We start from the raw sequence: 21,693 nt of genomic DNA, 5'->3' as shown, positions 1-21,693 counted from the left end.
CTGTTCTTTGAAAAATGGCAAAAAAACATGCACATTTTGGTCACAATTACATTCATGGATGTTGATTAAATAGTGACATAATTGCATTTTGTATTATGTCTACTTCACTTTTTTCATAACATTTGTGTACTTACCAATCCGCAGCTTATCAAAGACCTTACAATTTACTGCTTTTTATAAAGAGATAAAATTAAAATTGAGCAAAATTAAGTTTAGCCTATTGGTCCAGCCCTCCACAACAGTCCCTGTTTCTCATGTGGCCCCTTGGGACAATTAATTGCCCACCCCTGGTCTATAGTGACACGTTTGTAATGTTCTTTTTTTTCTTTTTTCTGTTTGTCTGTTTTTTTATTTTAAAAAATCTAAAAACTGGCTTTGCCGTTTGTAGTATGTATGGAAATGTGCATTGGCATAGGATGGAGCTAACATATAGGGATAGAGTTCATGCATTACTGTAGTAACTGATTAGATGTTTGCATGAAAACAACTCATGACAGTATATATTAGTTTCAAAGACCTTACAAATCTGTCTGTATTTCTTAGTTCCTGAAAAGTTTACTTTTCCTGTGACTGCAACAATATATTACCATGAAACATAAACATCGTTCATAATTACTCAAGTTTGTAATGCAATGCCTGATTGTCATTGTCAGCATTTGAGAAGCAGTTATCATTCTCATAAAACAGTTGTAACTGTGTACTCATATACAGTATGAAAACTATTAAACATCATCATGTCAATTATCTTGCTTATTCTCTCCTCTCCTCAAAACCCCTATAACCCTAAACACACCCAGAGCTGTCCTGCGGTGGGCAGACAGGGCTTAGGCTGGGGATAAGAAAAAGTGCTTGGTAGACGATGCACGCTAATTTGTAAAAGATACAGCGGCTGCATGGCTTTCCAAGGCGCTGTGGGGGAACTAAAACATTCAGCAGTTGTCCAAACAGATTCCTCGCTACACTCCGCAGTGGAAGACACGACACAGCTATAATTTACACACACCACACACGCACAGGTACTCTCTTTCCTCCGGCGCAGGAATTTATTTTGCTTTGGGTGAATGCTGTGTCAGCAAGTTTTGAAGCCTTGTTAATGAATTTGAAACGGGGTCACGCTGGGATTGATGGGTGAGAATTATGTATGTGTGTGTGTGTGTGTGTGCGCGCAGGAAAGGGAAGTGTTGTGGGGAGCTAATATGAGATCATGAAAGCTAAGCACTTTTTTTTGACTATGAAATCTTTTGATGAAGATGACCCAGCATGTCAGATCTGATCAATGTATGATCTGTAATATGTTATATGACATGACTGATGCTACATGCATTTCTGGAAGCCCATGTGTCTGTGCGTTCACATGTGTAACTTTTCTTATGTTTGCTTTCTGCAGAGAGGAAAGTGAAAGGTAGTAAGCAATAGGGGGCGCCTGCACACAGCTGGACATTTAAGTAAAGCCACTGCATTTACAAACAGGACACATACACATACACACACTGTGCCAAGAGAAAGTTGTGTTTATTAACCCCTTGTCTCCCCTGTCACTCATTATCTTTGATCAAATATATATTTAAACATTAATAATATATTTCCTGGTTGAGTAATCTTTTTAAGCCCTAATAACTTCAACATAATTTCCTGAACCTGTTCTCTGGGCACTCGCTGTGCCAGTGTGTATGTGTTTCTGTGTGTATGCGTGCGTGACCGCTGCCCTTCCCATATCTGTCTCCCATCGCTCTGTCTTATCACAGCACACACATACCTCTGCATTGCCTCCTGTGATTGTGTTAAAAGCCTGGGGCTTTTTTTTCCACGCCACAAAGACAAGGAGAGGAAAAGTGAGTCTAGTTGTATGTGACAATACCAGGGTGAATGGGCGCTGCGGTGCTCGGGAGATTCTGTTGTTATAGGGACAAAACAAATAAAGTGTCAGCCATTGAAAAGATGACTCGGCTCAAGAGGGTCAGGCCAAGCTAATTCTTTTGGAAAACAATCAACTGCCATCTTGTTCTCTCCCTCAGCAGCTGTCTTGATTTGTTTTGCTTGATAACACTGATGGACATTTTGGAAAACTTTACTTTTACCATGGTCAAGGGTCATGTTACCAGCAGAATAATACAATAAATAACATGTTTAAAGGCCCGCTTCACCCAGAAAGGAAAAAGAAAAAACATTTTCTCACTTCACCACTAGTGCTATCTAGTTCTATCTAGGAAGCAGATGGTTGGGTTTTACTTCCCAGGTTTAGACACACGGAACCCTAAATTTGTGATGTTCACAGCTTTGAAGAATGACATATTAATAAATTCAACAGCAATGTATCTTTCCAGTATCACTATCCTTGTTACTCTGGATAGTCCACACGTGAAGAGTGTTGATTTGAACTTCTTTCTACAGAAGAAACAGTGAAAATTACGGAAAATGTGTTCCGTGGAGAAAATATGCTTTTCTATCCCTTTTAGAAAGCTCATGAAAAATATAATTTCTTCGTCACAAGACTTATTTGTTTTGTAGACTCTCCACATTTACTATATTGATTCTGCCTCTGAAAAATTCAAAGAACATTTATTCAAACGTTTGATGCCAGGTTAGACAGGTTGCCAGTTCCTGGCCTTCCATGTTGTTTAAAGGCAATAGCCCAGTGGCTCTCTTTCTTTCTCAGTGAGAGTCTGTGCTTTTAACTTATGTTAGCACTGGAAATGGTTGCGTTAGAAGGCTCAATACATAGGTCAGCCAGGATAACCCCCATATCCTGATTACTGACACAGAGTGCCCTCTGAAACATAGACCAGCAATAAAAAAGGGCTTCAATGAGCTGCTGCAAACCCGCCTGCATGGCTATTTTGGCTGACTGGGATAGAAGCTGTAACAATGAAGAAAGAAATTACAAAAAGATGCTGTATGTTCTTATGTGCTTGGTGCAATATTAACTACGGACTCATCTACAAAATTGTTAAAAATAAAAGTAAAAATGCATGTGTGACAAATCAATAGGGTAGTGAGCTCTCGTTTCCGATGCTGCCTCTCCTTTGTCTAACTAGCTGAAAGATTGATGGGGAAAAAAAGACAGAAAAAGATGAAGACACAGAAGAGAGAGAGAAATATCCAAAGAGTAAGAGAGACTGTGTGTAGGGAGGCTTTTAAATCTTCAGCTGATATAGCATAGTGAGAGCCCCCCCTCACATGTCTATGAATATCTCTTCTATTATTACTATTGACCCATGTGCCATAAAGAACAGTAGGGGCTCTGCATTAATCAAGCCTCAGAATTTTGCAGCTACTAATAAAAGGCATCAGCCTCATAGACACACAAACACATACTGTGCCCATTTAATTACAAGGAATATGTATAGTATAAAAAAACTCTTTGCACGTGTGAAACAAATACATAAATAATAAATAATAAATAAATAAATAAAAAATGCTTACAAAAATTAATCTGGACATATTATCGGAAACAATTATAATATAGTGAAATCAGTAACTGACAACTCATCTCAGCTTCACGGTCAACTGGTAGAGGAATAAGAGAAGAGGCAAAGTTTCAGTAGATGTGCACTATATGAACAAATGACAATTTTCTACTACCAAACTGCTTTTCCCACCATTTAGACAATATTCTAGGGCCGGGCAATATATCAATATTATATCGATATTGTGATATGAGACTAGATACCGTCTTAGATTTTGGATATTGTAAGTGTTGTCTTTTCCTGGTTTTAAAGACTGCATTTCAGTAAAGTTATGTCATTTTCTGAACTTACCAGACTGTTGAAACTGTTTTATTATTTGCCTTTTCCCAATTAGTCAATATATCCACATTACTGATGATTATTTATCAAAAATCTCATTGTGTAAATATTTTGTGAAAGCACCAACAGTACATTATCATTGCGGTATCGATACCAAGGTATTTGGTCAAAAACATTGTGATATTTGATTTTTTCCATATCACCCACAATTCTTCTAATGTGTGTGTGTGTGTGTGTGTGTGTGTGTGTGTGTGTGTGTGGTGGTGTGTGGTGCCTTTATATATGTGTGTACTGGGGGACACTTTGATAAATTGCCAGTTTATGGTACTGTCACACTGAGGAGGTCTATGGGGAAATACTTCCCCACAAGCGCTTGTGTGTGTGTGTGTGTGTGTGTGTGTGTGTGTGTGTGTGTGTGTGTGTGTGTGGGGTGTGTGTTGTGTGTGTGTGTGTGTGTGTGTGTGTGTGTGTGTGTGTGTGTGTGTGTGTGTGTGTGTGTGTGTGTGTGTGTGTGTGGAGAGAGGTACAATGCTCTGGTCATCTGATTGCAAGACTCTGGTCTGGCGCATGATTTATCAAGCTGATTGGATGGGGCAAATATGGTTTGTGATAGAACAAAGAGAGAGAGGGTCAGAGAGAGAAATTGATTACTTTGTTGTATGTGAAAATGTGTGCGTGGGTGTGTTTTTAAATGTGTGTGCATGTGTGTGTGTGTGTGTGTTTGCGTATGAAGGTGTAGAGGTGTGTATCAAGGGGGCTGAAGTAAAGCTGCTGTGTGTTTGAGGGTCAGGGGTCAGATAAATGGAACATGAAAGACTAAAAACACAGTGCGGCGCTGCTGACACAGCCACAACCCTGTTAATATCTCACAGGGGCTACGCACACAATGAGTACATAGACTTGTTCGCGCACACTTGCGCACACACACACACACAGACACACAGACACACACACACACCGACAAACACATGTATCCCAATGTGGAACACAGCAACTTTTGAGTAATTGAGCTGTGCCATTGCAGCTTTGTAATCGCTGACGTGTCTTTACATAGCCTTTGTGCTTGAACAATAGAGTGCCAGGACTAAGTTGTCGCTAGTCACAAGAAAGGAGGGGTAGGGAGAGAGATAGAGAGAGAAAAAGAGAGAAAGAAGGAAGCAGATAGCAAGGGAGGGGGTAAAAAAGCAAACAAGCAGCTCAGCCTGCATGTATGGGTGCCACCTGGTCTTAGATCAATGCACCGACACATAGGTCATTTTTAATATGCTTTGATCTGTCACCCCAGCTGGGCCGTGAGAGAGTGTGTGTGTGTGTGTGTGTGTGTGTGTGTGTGTGTGTTCGGTGGGGTGTTTGGGTGTGCTCTATCAAGCACATCTTGTTTTAGGACGCCAGACACGGTGTGTGAACTATCAAATTGTCCCTTTAATAGCCCCATTCCTCTTCGCTCACTATCTCTCTAACTGCCTCCCTGGAGATGTGGAGAGGGAGACAGAGATAGACTGATAAATTGAAGGAGTGACATGAGAGCAATTTAATGTTGTTATTAATGATGAATTAATTTGGTTTATTTATAAACTATTTCTATGCATTTAAAATATTTATTTGTTAACTGGGCTATGGAAGGTAATTCCTCTCCGTATCGCACCACCCGTGTCAATGATGTGCTGTATGTGAAAAAAACAACAATTGTGAGAAAGAGGTGGTGGCACACAAATGCATCCCTGGGTTTACAGAATCATTGTCCCCAATCAGTAAGACATGAAGATAATAACATACATTCTCTATCCTTCTTTACTCCTCGCTCTCTTTAATTTTCTTGTCTCTTTCTCGCTGTCTCTTTCCTCCCTTTCTCTCATTAAATCTGTTCCGCCCTTTAACCATGTGGGCAGGTGCTACTGTAATTAGCCATTATCAAAAGTCAGGAGTTGATTAAATGGCCGCGAAGCAGCACGCAGAGCACTTTCCCTCTGAGCCCAGCCCCATAATTTCAAAAGCTTCTTGCAACCTGCTGAGGGCCTTTCAGGTCTGTGAGACGCCGCTTCCGACCGCTGGTAAGAGCCTGTTGCCGGCGGTAATCAAAACTGATAATCTTACAGGAGAGAAATGGGGAGGGGGGAGGGTGAGGAGAGGGGTGTGGGTGGAGAAGAGAAAAGAGAGCGAAAGAAAGAAATGGTTGGGGGCTTTCGGGAGGTTGGAGCTCAAGCAGTGAGCCTTCCATTAGAAATGTGTTGTGGCTCTGAGGGGGCCGGTGGCCAGCAAGCGGTAAAAAATGCTGCCGTCTTGAGGCAAGTGAATGGCATCTCTTTAGTGATTATGAGCGGTAATAATGGGCACCCCTGCCTGTTACCCCTAAGTCCATTTTATTGCTAATTCATTTACCTGTTATTTCAGACAAACTTGACAGGAGTCACCTGCTAAGAAGTCATGTTTGTCAGGCAGGTATGCCCATTAGCTGGGGATCTTAAATCAGCCTCACAATGGTGGAGGGGAGTAGAAAGGCTGGCTTTATTGTTAGCAGATAACACCACACCACAGTTGTCCTGACCAATGTGGAAAATCTTTTCTGCTCCAAAAATAATTAGACTTCATCCCTGGAGCGATTCTTAATTAATGCATTTTTTTCTCCATTGTAAGTCGATTTTAAGCCAAGCTGATCTGCTTTTGTGCTCTGCTGTGAAAATCCTGTACACTCAGGAAAAATATTACATCTGACCTGGTGCATTAAGGAAAAACAGATGATTGAAAATGAGTTATGAAAACATGTAATAATCTCTTTTTGTGTAAAATTAAATCTAGCGGTTGGACCCAAAGAACTCATTTTGAATTTGGTACAGTTTCAATCCCTTTTCACTGAGCAAAGCCATTAAAATCCAAATAAATATTTGACTAGATATAGTTTATATTGGAATAAATCATGTCAAATACATGCTACTATATTCCCCAAGGAGAATTGGGGCAAAATAATCACTTTGACTCCCTGCTTAATGTTCTGGATAATTCTCCCAAGGGAAACACTCTCTATGATAATACCATTATATGAGCATCTCGATCTGAAATGTCACAGCTGAGATAAGAGCGGGGGGTTCACTCCAAGTGTATAGTGTATTCCCATAGAGTGTGGGAAAAACGAAATTGGTATCGGTATTACCGAATTGGATTGAAGAAGCACAACAAAATATGTAAATTAATACAAATATTTGATTGGATTGTTACATATATCTATTGCTTGAGACAATAACCACCACTGACAAAGAAAGGAGGTGCAATGGCATTTAAATTGAGCCTTTGCCCAACATCTCAGTATTGTTGTTAGATCGCCCTCTCCTTCAGTGCCCAGGCCACAGGCATTGTCTGTGAGGGCTTGTGTGAGCAGAGTGCAGGTCAGTCTTTGTGCCTGCAGTAAACGGTTCCCATTACTTTCAATGTTGCTAACTGAATAAAAGGATTATCCACTATGCATTAGTACTAAGACACAGAAAAGCCCTCTCTCGGGATGATGCCTAATGTGTGTGTGTGTGTGTGTGTGTGTGTGTGTGTAAGTCTGCGTATGCGTGTGGGTCATTGCCTGCCTCTCCTGGGATCCCCCACTCGGCATAATCATTGTTTCTCGAACAGATAATTCTCCTTGTCCTCACACGTGTCTATGCGTGTGTTTCTGTATGTGTTAATTAGCGCTGTGCCAGTTGAGAGTGCTCTTCCTTGTAATCACTTAATTAGGGGTGACAGGCCTGATGCTTGTTTACTCAATTAGCCATCCTCCTTAATTATCTACTTCACAGCAAGTCAACTGTCCTTGTCAGTGTACTCAGCGAAAGTACGTTACACTGATGCAGCTGTGTGTGCATGTTTTTTTTGTTTGTTTAAAAATGTACGTGTACTTCCACCTGAGAGGGAGAATATAATGTGTGTGTGAGAATTTTGTTTTGATGAGTATTACAGTAAATGAGACAGCAAGCCATAAGACAGTTAAAAGCCAAATGCACAAATGGAAACTAGAGCTATGTAAAATAGTCTGAATGTCACTTACCTCTTAAGGAAAATGCGCACACACAGACACACACACACACACGCACACACACACACACACACACAAACACACACACACGCACGCACACACACACCCCCCCACACACACACATGCATCATCAGACACTAGGCCATGCTCACAGACTGCATTTGAGTGCTGAGCCACATGCCTCAGATTACTGTCGCTCTGATTCTCTGAGATTTAGTCATCAATGATAAAATCTACCTCCAATGAAAAAAGAAAGTGAAATCTCATGGTGAGTATGATTGATGGTTGCTTTAAATGGAGGCATCCAGGGCTGGCTCTATTGTTTCTCCTGACCAGCCTTGCCACTTACTCCACCACCTCCACCCTGGCTCCTTCATGTGGATTAAGGCCTGCCGTTTATTTAACAGTTCATTTGAGCGAAGGGGTGACCAAGGTGAAGCTGGTGGGAGGGCGAGGGGGGTTGGCAGGGTGTCTGTGCTGTGCCGTTGCGGGACGTCCCTAGCGGGACAGTGCCAGGCTGCGCTGTAGGGAGACGAGACAGGGCCTCCCCAGCGGACTAATGCCCTGTAATGAAGATTAAGACTCAGTCAAAGACCATACTGTTCAGCCAAGATTGGAGAGAAGGAGAGAGGGATGGAAGGAGGGGGAGAGTGAAGGAAGTGAGGATAAAGGTTAAAGTCGGGATAGAGAGAACAGAATCCCTGGCTTTCAGAATGTGTTTGAGGGTGGATTATCCTAATTTGTAACAACAGGTACAGATACTGTCAACTAATGAATGCATAATATTATATGATTAATTGTTTAAACTAAGTACTATTTAAACCTATATTATACTACTATATTATATTCTAGATCACAATTTCAAAGCCAGCTCGGAACAAAAGCAGAGTTTTTGTCAACAATCCACTGATTGCATTACAAGCTGTCAGGAGTGTTTGCCTCTTATACCATCACTGCAGCCACAAACCTTTATAGAAAAAAACCCCCGCTATAAATATCACCATTCTGTATTCAACCAACTACAAAGTGCAAACTTTGAACAACAAAAATGGTTCTCCAGAATGAAATTTGGTAAATTAATTTGAGCCCAACACATGGTCAATGTGTGTCAATATGTGAACACAAAAAGCACATCCATCAATGCTCATTGATACAGCCCTGATTACATTATTACATCTATAATAGGTCCTACACATGCACAAAAGGAGGGATGTCAAAGTGAGGGGGCTGGGGTTTCTGGACAGGAGTCCCGAGCAGTTGGAGGGGGGGGTGGTTACCTTGGTAGTGACCAGGAGGTGAACTGGTACCACTCCAGCTACCAGTCCACACGTCGTACGGGAACTTGAATCAGCGACCTTCTGGCCAACTTCTTACCGACTGAACTACTGCCACCTCAGTAAAGAATAAAGAGTAGCTTTGGCATTTGTGATCTTGAAGAGCCCCCCAAGGGTCCTGGATTTCACTGAATTACAAAATAACTGAGGTTTTTGTATTACTCTCAAATTACAAGGCCATGTTCTAAAATTCTAGTTTTGGGTGATATTACTGAAAAGAGGTGATGAATTTGTAAAAAAAATTCCAGCCACAATCTGGGGGCTCCCAAACGGACACTTGAGCAGAGATATACTCATGTGTATGTGTGGGTCAGAGGCCCTTGCTCGAAGTATGAAGACAGTTAACCAGAGCAGCCTCAACACACGGCATGCTTTACTTACCACTCTGTGGCTAAAAGCTCCCCGAAGACCTGTCACGACCAGACACACTTCCACTGTCTCCCGCCATTGCCTCATCCTTTTCTTCTATCTCGCCCTGAGTCCGATCTCATCCCTCCTATTCTTTTCCTTTTTTCTTTTAGGAAAAACTTTCAAATGTTTTGACTACCTAAAATGTTCAAGGGGGCAGAGTGATGTGTGGACACAGGGATGGATAGATGGATGGATGGGTAGGTGGGTTGGGGGGGAAAGGGGGATCTTTTTTCACATGACCTTGTGTTGGCGGGGCCAGCCTCTTTCCCCCACTCTCTTTCTCTCTTCCCCAGACGAGCTGTGTCTGTGACTGGGCTGGCAGTTCTTGCCTCTCTTGGGCATTCTGGCATTCCTTTCCTGTCATGCCCCCCATCCCCCTGCCTCCGGCTGTCTCTTGCCCTCTGAGTGTTTCCATCTTTACTGACGCTTTCTCTCCTGCTTAAACTTCATATTTTGCCCGTCTATCTATAGATATTGTGTTGTGTTAACACCTTCCCATCTCCCAGGCTTTCTCTTTCTCTAGTAGTTTGATGTCTTTCCTCTTTTCAAGTTGATTACTGTAAGAAGAACATTACAAAAACTTAAATGCGGTGTGTCCAAAGCCCCCCTTTCCCTTTTTATTTGATATATGACATACATAGCTATCCTCAAAGCATGAACAGTGACAGTATTTTGTGAGATATTCTGAGCTACGTAAAATAAGATGCGTAAATAAGATATCCTTAGCTGCAACCACTGCAATTGACATTAAAAGTTAGACAGGTCTGCAGTACAGTGTGACGAGGACTTTTCTAACACAAAAGAAGTACTCCCTCTTACGATGTGGAGTTTTAAATGCACCCAGCCGTTCTCACGCACAGATGAAGGGAGATCCTTGTCTGACACATGAAAATATTTTTGAAGAGCAGGACCACACAACTCTCTGTTCTCTGCCACCCCCTGGCTTCTAAGTCTCCGTGGCAACGCCATGCGGGTCGTCATGTTATTATCACAAACGCTTGACCAGCCGGCCTTCTGCATTCACTCTGTCTGCCTTAATGGACTCACTGCTTTCTTGACAGACAAGTGTGTATGTGTGTGTTTGTGTGTCTTTTTTGTGTCTATTTTTGAAGCGTAAGAGTGACAAATATCCATTAGGGCTCAAACAGATGACAATAATACTCCAAAGTGGGGACATTTTACCAATTAAGTGGTAAGGTCATGAGAACACGTGAGAAAAGCTTTCAAAATGTCCATTCATTTGGCCCTTCATTCAAAAAAGAGTTCAAAGAATATGTATCGACCTTAGACAATTTGATGTATTCGTGTTAAGGATAAACATCAGAACATTTGGATTAGGTTTAGGAAAGCATAAGGGTTAAAGGAAAATTCACATCAGTTTGGAATGTTTAATGCAATCCAGGAGGGATGAAGTGTTTAAATGATTTTTTAGCCTGTGATTGCACTGAATTGGGGTTTATGGAAGCAACTGTTTGTGCTTCTACTGGAATGGTGAGCCCAGAAAGCACACTATCTGGATTGAAATATTTCAGTACGACAATACTTCATCTACAGTAAATCTGTCTTTGACAGGAACTGCAAATTAAAATACCACAATGCATCCAAAGTATTACACTTTAGTATAGTATTATACAACAAAATTAACCCACAAGAAATAGAATGTCCTCTTACATATAGTAAAAATAAATGTGTGTGCATGTGTGTGTGTGTGTGTGTGTGTGTGTGTGTGTGTGTGTGTGTGTGTGTGTGTGTGTGTGTGTGTGTGTGTGTGTGTGTGTGTGTGTGTGAGAGAGTGAGAGAGAGTGTGTATGTAAGAGTATGACAGCTCCCGCAACTGTCAGACTATCGCCCTCCTCCTTTTGTTGGGTGACCCCTGAGAATGTGTTGGAATGGCCACTTGGAGAGAGATTATGGAGAGACAAAGACTGCAAGGCATAAGAAAAGAAAGAGAAGGAAAGAAAGAGAGAGCAAGGTCAGGGAGCCAGCTGATGTGAAAGTGCCTCCGATTACCTCGTGCTTCTCCTCCGCCCACTTGCTCTGTCTCTATCTGTTCCACTCTTTCTTTTTTCTTTCGTTCCCACTTGAATTCCTCTCCCAGCGCTTCACTCCATTGTGACGCCGGGTTTTGATCGACGATAACAACAGAGATGCGTCAGTCAGGGCCCACACACAAACGCACACAGAAACACACAAGATAAAAGTGCCACTGCAAGTCAAATGTGGCACACACACACACACACACACACACACACACACACACACACACACACACACACACACACACACACACACACACATACATGAACACAGTGACACACAGCCGTGGCCTTTGAGTGAATGCTCCTCACAAGGCATAATGACAGCATTCTGCAGTGACCATAGCTGGGACAGTTCCCACAAACAAGACAGACAGAGAGAGAAAGACCATTTCTTTCTGTATTCACCTCTCCTCCTACTCCCCACCTCCTTTCCAACAACCCTGACTTTGTCCAGACCACATGACCTTCCACAGATCAATACAATTTGCCAACAAAGTCTGGACAGATGACTTGGTTGTCTATAATCAATGTAACAAATGATTATGAAACATTACAGGAATATTCCACCAACAAACTTGAATGAGTAACTGCTTATGAGTATAAAATACTCTGCACTTCTAAGCTTGAACGTTGGCACCGAAAAGCTTTTAGCCTCCTGAAAATGGTCAAAATGTCAAAAGAAACTTTTCCAACCATTCCTGCAGCATAGTCAATAAATAATCAAAAATGAATTTAACAATAAATGGTTCCATATTACACCTAAGCTTTCGATTTATGGGGATGCAATAGCATTAACTGGAAGGGGTGTATTTACACTGCTGTGTGCAAATGTTGAGTGTTCGGAACACTGGATCAACAGCAGATTTGCAGGTGTGGTTTGCAATGGCTCTTTGTTGCCATTGACATCCATCCATCCTCTGCAAAGGAGCAAGCTACAAAAAGTATTCATTTTCAATTTCTCCTTTAAGCATGGGTTATGTTTTGAAAGATTATCCTGCCTTAGGATCCAAACATTCCCCAACATACATGATTTCAACCAAGTGAACTCAGTCTACGCATATTTATCTATCTGTCTGCACACAAACACTACATGGAAGCTCAGTCCTGTCTGCCTCTGGTTTCAAACCACCTTTTTTTCCTCGTCTGACCTGACACAGTGCTGGATTTGGCGATGTATATTTTGAAGGGGGGATGGGGATGATGGTGGTGACGGTGGTGCTGGTGGTACTGTTTGGAGGGGCAGGTTAGGGAGCCAAATGAAAACATGTCACTCAGGGCCCATTAAAACGTAACCTTGCCTAGCAGAAAAAAAGGACCCATATCATCATTAAGTCATCTTGGGGCGAAGCAAAAACCGCAAATATTATTCCTGCAACCGCCCAATACACACATGAACACACACTCCTCCCCTTCTTTTCCTTCAGATGACAGAGAAGACAGGATGATTGGAGCTACGTTGTGTTTGCTCACTGCCTGAGAATGACAAGAAGATGTTTTGAAACTTCCTGATCATGCAACGGTTTGTGTGTTTTCAAGAGCTGACATGAAGTACATCATACAGATAAAGTCTGTCTTTCTCACTGTGTAGACAAACCTTTCTATGTCTCCATCTATCTTACCTACCTATTATTTTCAATGACAATTAATCCCTTAATTACTCATTTTGAAATGTGTTAAAAAAGTCAAAACTATTCCTCGCAATGTCCCAGAGCCCAAGTGAGGTTTTCAAATTGCTTATTTTGTCTGACCAATGGTCCAAAACAGATATAAATGGCAATGTTTGCTTAATAAATAACAATTAAACAATTATTAAAATGGTTGTTGATTAGGATATTTCGGTACATCCATCCATACATCCGTGTATAGCATCTGTACCTTGCGCACCTCCAAACACACGCATGCACACATACACAAGCTCGCACGCATGCACACTGTAACCAGGGGGCATTTGTGACGTTCAGCATTATGACAAATGACTTGCACCCGTGGTGTACTGAGGTGGCAGTGATTATAATATCCAGATAATCATTTCAAACAAATTATCATAATTATCAATCAATCATGAACCTATTTAAGCAGGGGAGGGATGGGGAGTGTGGTGCTGCTGGCAGGGGGTAAACTATGGCCCGGAGCACTGGATCACTTCTGTGACCCATGAGCCTCCCTCTGTCCATATAATAGCCCTCATATATTTAGGGTCATTTAGCTAGGATATTTAGAGATTCAATTCCCCAGCTTGATATGGGACACACACTCATCGACTCACAACTGCGGCTGACCCCCATTTGGCTCCCTAGTCTTTCAACAAAGAGTGGGAAAAATCTACTTATAGGTCTGAGTTCATATCAACCCCTATCATTTTCCTATTTGCAACTAATGTTCCATCTAAAACACACATTTACTGCATACTTTGCTTATGGAACAACAAATGGTGCTTGTGTTTGTCTAAAAGAACATTAAGGCACATCTCTGTCATAAATAAAGAAAGACATGAAGAACTCCACTCAGACAAAAGAAAGAGTGACACAGGCGGTAACAGAGACTTGATCGTCTTAAAGAGATATTCCGCTGTATCTTTTCACAGTAAATCCCCTGTGAAAAGCAACATGAATTGATTCAATCTCAGTGGTATTGAGAGGTGAATGAATAGCTTGACGAGAGCGAGAGAGAGACAGAGAAATTGAGAGAGAGAGATAGAAGGAGAGAGAGATAGATAGTAGCCTTCAGGGAGAGATGATCGTCTTGGGAAAAAAGCAATCAGTGCCCATTGATTTTCTCTGCTGGTTGAATGGAGGGTGTCTATCTGGAAGTCATTATCTGCCATCTGATCTGCTGGAGTGTTTACACACGTCGGGATGGACAGCGGCGCTCTTCTGAAGATGGGGATTACCACGCACACACAAAACACACACACCGATCATAGACTGCCTTCTTTCCCCTGTTCCCTATCAGGCTACCACTTTTAAATCCAAGGAATCCAAAAAGAAACTCAAGTCCTTAGATACCCTATTAACTTCTACACACAACACACACAGACTTAAGTGTATGTGCAGTGTGTGAATGAGAACATACCTAAGCAGGGCCTAGACAGCTAAACAGACAGATAGTCCTGTTTTGTATGGCTGGACTGGACCAAACCAAACAATCCCTGATCCTATCCCCAATAGCCCCTGATAGCAATCTATAGCTCCAACAACACCATGCCGTGTGCAAAGAGAGAGAGCCGGCAAGGGATGAAATAAGTGGAAGAGGATGGATGAAGCAAGCAGAGAGGGAATTCCGATAACACAACTATTTTTTATTTTCTGTCTGTGGGCAGGGTTTGGAGATGCATGTGTGTTAGCCAGTATGGCTGATCCATGTCTAAGCAAGTGCTGGATATGAATCCAAGGCCTTAAACCACACACACACATGCACACGCACGCACACACGCACACACACACACACACACACACACACAACACACACACACACACACACACACACACACACACAGCTGTAAGCTCTGGGCAGCTTTCAGTAAGTGGATGGGAGAAGCTACAATAACATATTTGCTTCCGTTTTATCCCTTGCCTTAACCCCGACTCTATCAGTATCCCCCACTTGCCTTAACACTCCTTTCTGTCTCAGCAAAGTAGAAAGAACCTGCGTTTGTGGTCAGTTTGAAAGAGTCTAAGGGGACTATATTTGTAATATATATAATTTCCCTCTTAAAACATGTTTATCATAGAGAATATCCTTTTTTTTATTAAACTTAAATTGTCTATCTGTACAGTGTATCTACACAGTGTCTGGTACAAGTCCACGAAAAAATCTGTCTTTTGAGTACCAATACCTGAGATATTGTGTCAAACATATGGTTTGTGTGGTATAACTTATGAAGTGGACACATATTGATGAGGTAACTAACTGCTTATACATCTCATCCATTAATCCATCCATGTATTCTTACTGTTTTGTAAAGGAGTAGTCAGAATGCCTATATGAAATTAATCTGTGACCATAGTGGCTGAAATATACTTTACATTGACTCGATAATTTGCACTGTACTGATGTTTTGGTCTATATAAAATATGTAGTATGACATATATAAACAAAACAACACATCTGTTTATGTTGTAAAGTATTGGGCAACAACAAATAAGAACAAATAACTCTTGCAGTCGTGCAAACACACACACCTTACAGCAGTGAACTAGTTTATTCACAAGCTTCAACTTAATTAACATTCTGCCTTAATCAAGCATAGCGGTGGTAATGACATGGTGGAAAAAGGAGAAGTCAATGTTTATGTACATGTGTGTGTGTGACTGAGTGCATGTGACTGCACGATGTGGATGAATGAGTCATGTCATAAGGAATGGCTTGTGCATAATTTCATTCATATTCATAACAGGCATGCGGTCTGCCACCGCCCGATGAGGGCCCACCGCAACTCACACTCTGCATAATGCGATGTGGCCAGTATGTGTGTGTGTGTGCGTGTGTGTGTTTGGATTTTATGTATCGTAGGTATGCATACTGTATGTCTGTATTCTGTCATCTGTTTGAGCCTGAGTGTGTGTATTGCAACTGTACGCTCCTATCAGTGCATGCATGTGTTTACATGGAAGTGTATAAATGTGTGTACAGAGTCAAGTGCATGGGCTACTCTTATGTGGAAGGCGGTTAGGTAATTTTAAAAAAGACGTCTAGGTTTTTCCACACTGTACGAACATGTGGGGAACAGGGACCAACCCAAACCACATGCGGTCAACTCTTAAAATAAGCTCATTGACTAATGTAGGATTTCAAATCAACCAGGCAGTCTGTGATTTGCATGCCTGCCTGTTTATAGAGGGTACAGCAACAAGACCCTTAACCTGAAATGCAAATAAGGACATTTTCTAAGGGCCAAATTGGGCATAATTGTAAATTACACTGAAGGACATTATGAGGAAAATACGTCTTTCTAAGGTTGCTCACGAGCCATTTCCTCTTACACACTGCTTGTCTTGAGGGGAGCTGGATTATGTATTATGAAAAATAGTCCACCATTACTTCTGCTACCGCTGTTTTGACCACCCTGTCAGGTAAGATAAGACAAAAGGCACACAAACTTTGGCGGAAAATCACAAATGTCAGTTTCAATTTCTTTGATAGCTAAATCCATGATGAACACCACTAATGTGACATGATAGATGTTTTAAGCTCTTTTCAGTCAACCAACATTAATCAAAGTCCACTTAAGAATTGTAAACAAATGTTTCTATTTAAGGCTCATATTTCAACCATTGTTGCGTCGTGTTGTTATTGCACTGAAAGGCCAGTCAATTAATTTTTGGAATTAAAAAAACACTGCCAATAGTGGCGTTTAAAAATACTAGTGCCATACCGGAAATATGGATTGCTCCTCTAAAACTCAAATCTGATAAAAAAAAAGCCCACATACTGTATTGCTGTCCCATTTTCAACCATTGACTTAGGATTCAACAACCCTGCCAATGACTTGACTTTGAGCTACGCCTGCATGGTTTTAGTTATTCTCAGAAAGATGGTCCAATCTGCTGCAGCCATTGTTCTTTCATGGACCATTAGATGGGCAGGAACTCTCTCTGTGTCCTTTCTTGACCCGGTGACACTGGCCGTAAAAGCAAACTGCCCAGCCTCTTCAATAAATTTATCACCTCATAAAGTGGTCAGTGACTGGTCAATGGGACGTGTCGGTCACAGTGTGTGTTCATGTGTCAGTGTTTTTGTCTGAGTGAAGTAAGGCTTTCTGTTCTTTGATAAGAAAGGCTTATAAGTTAGCGAAACTCCTGCAAATGACTCCAGTTTAGGAAAAGATGACTTCTTCGTTCAAAGCCTTTGTGTGCTCTTCTGAAGCTTTTGTAGGAAGAAAACTGACTAATAAAAAATATGGTATTATATTAATAAAGCTATTTTAAAAATTGCACCAATCAGAACATGCAGATGATGTTTTTCTGGGCACTAAAAATATGGAACAAACCTCCAGCTGGGCATGCATGTTTGAAAATATTTGGTGTATGTGTAGTAAACATACATTGTCTCACAAATACAGACATACAAATGAAGAATAGTTGTTCTGCTTTTTATGTTTGCTATAAACTGATAAACTGCCTCTTCATAGCTTCACCCTCATAATTACGTTCAAAACCTATTGTATAGGTAACCCAGCGGGATAGTTGTCATGCACGGCAGTGGTACAGAAACAGCAAGGATACGTAAAATAGCATAAACAGGTGTAATTCTCCTACCTTTTTGATGCAGCTGTCAGGGGAGGCTTCATCATGGTCATTCATCATCTGCTAAGAAAACACAAACACAAATATATACATTGGTAAAATAAAAAATAATAAAATCCCGATATTTCATAAAAACAAAAGTAAAAAAGGGAGGAAATCACATTTGATTTAATTGAGAGAAAAATCTATTCATTAAAGCATTGAAAGAGAGTACTGATTTCTGCGCTTCACAAGACCTCTGCCATGGGTTGTGACCATCATCGCTTGATGACATAGACACAAAGGGTGTTCACAGTTCATCACCATGACCTTCTAGGTTAGAAATCTGACCAGAGGGATATAATAATGGACTGAGAGGTCACAAAAACACACACACAAGCAATCATAACACCATATATACACACACACACACACACACACACACACACACTCTAAGCAATGAATGCCCCACGTTTGACGTTAATTCTCCGTTTCAGTGTTGCAGGAAATTTTGCTGAGACTGTGTCTGTGAGTGTGTGTATGTGTGTGTATAATTAAGCCTTCAAGCAATATTTACTGGGGGCAGATGGGTAGAATGCTCCCAGTGTCTGCCAGAGGAAATGAAGGAAGTGGGGGAATGATGAAGAGATGGGGCTGCTGTGCTGCAATGAGGGGGCATTTCACATATAATTGAAACCCAGAGTCTCTCTCCGTCTGTCTGTCTCTTTCTCTGCCTTTCTGAAGTCTATTGATGGCAACTGAGGATCAAAGAAGAGATGCAGACTGTTTTCAGAGCACTTTCAGGTGGGGTGGGGGATCAGTGTGGTACTTCACTGAGTTCAAGTGAAATTAGGCCTATAAAACTTCCTCAAGCACAGACATACGGCATATCTGAGCCTCCCTTTTCCTGCTCCCTATCCTCCCCATCTGCCCTTTCATAGTAGGTGTGTTGTGTGGGTGTTGTGACAAGACTGGCTGCCTTTACATTAGAGCTGACATATTAAAGTTTGTTATTTCCTAAACCAGCCTAGCCCACCGTGATTGGTAAAGAGACATTTATCTGCTTTGGAATCTGCCATGGAAACTGTGGAGCCATTCTGTCAATTCTGACACACAACAAGTTCTTTTGTGCACCTTTCTATACAAGGCCTCAATTTACAGGAGGTTATTATGAATTGTGCGTATGAGCTTCTGGATGTGTGCCCTCATGTGCCACTAGGTAAAAGTGTCCATATGTTTCTCTGTAAGGCTAATTACTTCACAGTAAAATAGAAAAAACAGTTATCTGAAATCATAGTAGCACATAGAAGTTCACTCTCAATTCTTCTTTCTCTCCTCTAACTCAACAGTGAACCACATGAGCCATATGTGCACTGGTGTGCCATACGAAGTAGTTTCGTACATTAAGCTGTCAAGGGATCTGTTTCTCAGCCTCAGCAAATGGGAGCAATTACACCACAGATACTTACAACAGTGTTCTCGGACCACTTACACATCATCTAAAGCTTTACAGAAGCATCCTGTTCCTAAAATCAGTTTCAAACAACACAACAACATGCCATTCCCCACAAAAGACGCCATGTCCCTCATGGTCCTTCAAATTTGTCACATCTTTTGACTTGTAACTGTAGCACCCTTATTTTAAAGATGTGCAAATAGAGTGGTGATGTGTAGTAAGTTTCTTTAAAATCAGATTGTGTGTCAATTATGAATGAAGAAAAACTATGGAGTTTGTTGAGCTTTTTCTGTTTTTATGAAACTCTATAAACTTTATATCAAATCATACATGTGTTCATGACTCTAAATTCACAGTTGTGCATTTTAGGTTGATATCAGGTTCATAGGGATGAGAAACTCCTGACAGTAAAGTGACCAAAGAGTAAGTGAATACAAGTGATTAAAAGTTTGCAGGAACCTTTGATCTCTTTTCAAATTATGATTAAAATGGCTGTTTAGTTGCTGCAGAGTTTAATTTATCAGAAGATGAGAACTCTCGACTCTATGCAGCATCTTGTGAGGATGCGTGTGTGCTCAGAGCAAGATAAATGGTTGTGTTTTTTTTTAGAAAATTAGAAAGTGCTGGCTTGAACAAACAAAAGAGGCCGATTACAAAATGTCTATTTTGCCTAAAACAAACATTTATTTATTTTTAAATGTATTACTGTGTGGTAAAGTATTTCGGGATGACTATTTAGTAGAAAGAAAGAAAAATTAAGTTAATGTATCTGCTCTGTTAGTAAAATTGTGCCTGTCAACTTTTTAAACATGGCAATGTAGAAAGTGAAATAGAGAGAGACAGAGAGCGGGAGAGTGAGAGAAAGAGGGAGATAGATAGGGAGAGAGAGAGAGAGAGAGAGATAGAGAGAGAGAAAAAGAGAGAGAGAGAGAGAGAGAGAGAGAGAGAGAGAGAAAGAAAGGACTTCCCCTTTCTTGTAATGCACAAGACCAGCTGCAACAGTTTACAAAACCAACAGCTTGGCTACGTCGTCTAAAATGCTACCAGGCGTTCAACAACTATACGACAATTTCTGGACTTTCCCCCTGTGTCTATTCAGCTACATGCCAAGTGTAAATATATGTGTGTATCAAATTGTGCAAGAGTAACTTAAAACTGTAGAAGACATGCAAGCAGACATGAGTGGTTTTTACTGATGCCTTAATGTCTTTCAGCTTAGGGTGGGGGGTCGGGACGGTGCATGCTTTCTATCATCCAAACCTCTGTTTTGGGCCCAGAAACACTGAAATGACTGTCGGGAAAATGCTAATTATAAAGCTTCCTGGTTTTGAATTCTATATCACTGTAATCCAAATTGTTTGCGTGTTAAAAAGTTACCCAAGGAGGTTGTCTTTTTGTTAAAAGATCATAGTGAAAAGGGTTTCCAGGGGTGAAAAGCAAGGGCTTGTGCAATGATGACAATTACTGTAACATAAAGGGGTTGAGATGCTCTTTCAGCACTTGCATACCGTTTGCGCACACACACACACACACACACACACACACACACACACACACACACACACACACCCCACACAAATGCCTAGCCTTGCAGCAGGACCCCGTCAACCAAATAAATAAGCTATTAATTAAAGAAGGAAAATTTGATTGGCCACTGACTGGCGGTGCTATGATTTATTGCTCGTGTCACCGTCATCTCAAAGTGACTTTTACTGTTGGTTGGTGAGACAGGTCTAAATAGAGACTGGTCTATGTTGAGAGGGATAGATTTTCCACTACACGGAAAGAGGTAAAATTGTCCATTTGTTCTGTATCTACCCTGCTGAATGCTGACATGTCAATATGTCTTATGGGAAAAATGAAAACACTGAAGTGAGGGTAATTAGAAAGTGTGTGTAAGTGTGTCTGGGCACACAAACTCTTCTCTCTGGCTTATATGACCTCAAAAATAAACAAATCTAGTCGTGGCTTGATGAAAGTGCAGCCACCTGCAGAATCCTTTCCCCAAGAGCTGTCCAGACCCTCATTAGGGGTGTGCGTAAATGTGTGTTTGTGTATGTAAGTGTGTGTGCGTATCTCACAGTGTCTGTGGTGTGCACAGCTTTTGTTATTGGACAGAGTCAGGAGTTTTTCAACACCACTTTAGCACCATTCGTATTGACATGCTATGATGACCAAACGGACAAAGAAAACATGACGTGGGGAGAGACACTCAGTGAGCGGACTGCCTCATTGTTTTTACAAGACCTGTCACAGCCTAAAAGACATGATGGAGCAAATACCTCTCAGTTTATTCCCAGAACTCATTTAACATGAAAAAACAGAAGACAATGTCCCATGAGGGTTTTCTGCATAGGGCCCATGAAGCGCATATGGTGTTTTTGCATGTACAACTCAAGTCAAACCATCCTAGACTGACCCACATATCACACTGATGTGAAGGTTGAGAAAGTAGCCATAGCAACTAG

At 41.2% G+C, this 21,693-nt stretch overlaps 1 protein-coding gene across 9 annotated transcripts in view; it reads right to left on the bottom strand.

Annotated features, from left to right (window-relative positions):
• Positions 1-21,693, bottom strand: part of prdm16 (PR domain containing 16) — a 179,022-nt gene that overhangs the window by 65,439 nt on the left and 91,890 nt on the right. For 8 of the 9 annotated variants that reach the window (XM_032520651.1, XM_032520653.1, XM_032520654.1 and 5 more), the window contains exon 3: positions 17,803-17,853. In XM_032520651.1, coding sequence (XP_032376542.1) covers positions 17,803-17,853 — 51 coding nt within the window. The remainder of the gene's footprint in view (positions 1-17,802; positions 17,854-21,693) is intronic. The other variant, XM_032520652.1, reaches the window with a different exon arrangement.

Source organism: Etheostoma spectabile, chromosome 7, assembly GCF_008692095.1.
Source record: "Etheostoma spectabile isolate EspeVRDwgs_2016 chromosome 7, UIUC_Espe_1.0, whole genome shotgun sequence".
Classification (NCBI taxonomy): domain Eukaryota; kingdom Metazoa; phylum Chordata; class Actinopteri; order Perciformes; family Percidae; genus Etheostoma; species Etheostoma spectabile.
Note: the sequence above shows the minus strand (reverse complement) of the source record. Positions and strands in the feature narration are given on the sequence as shown.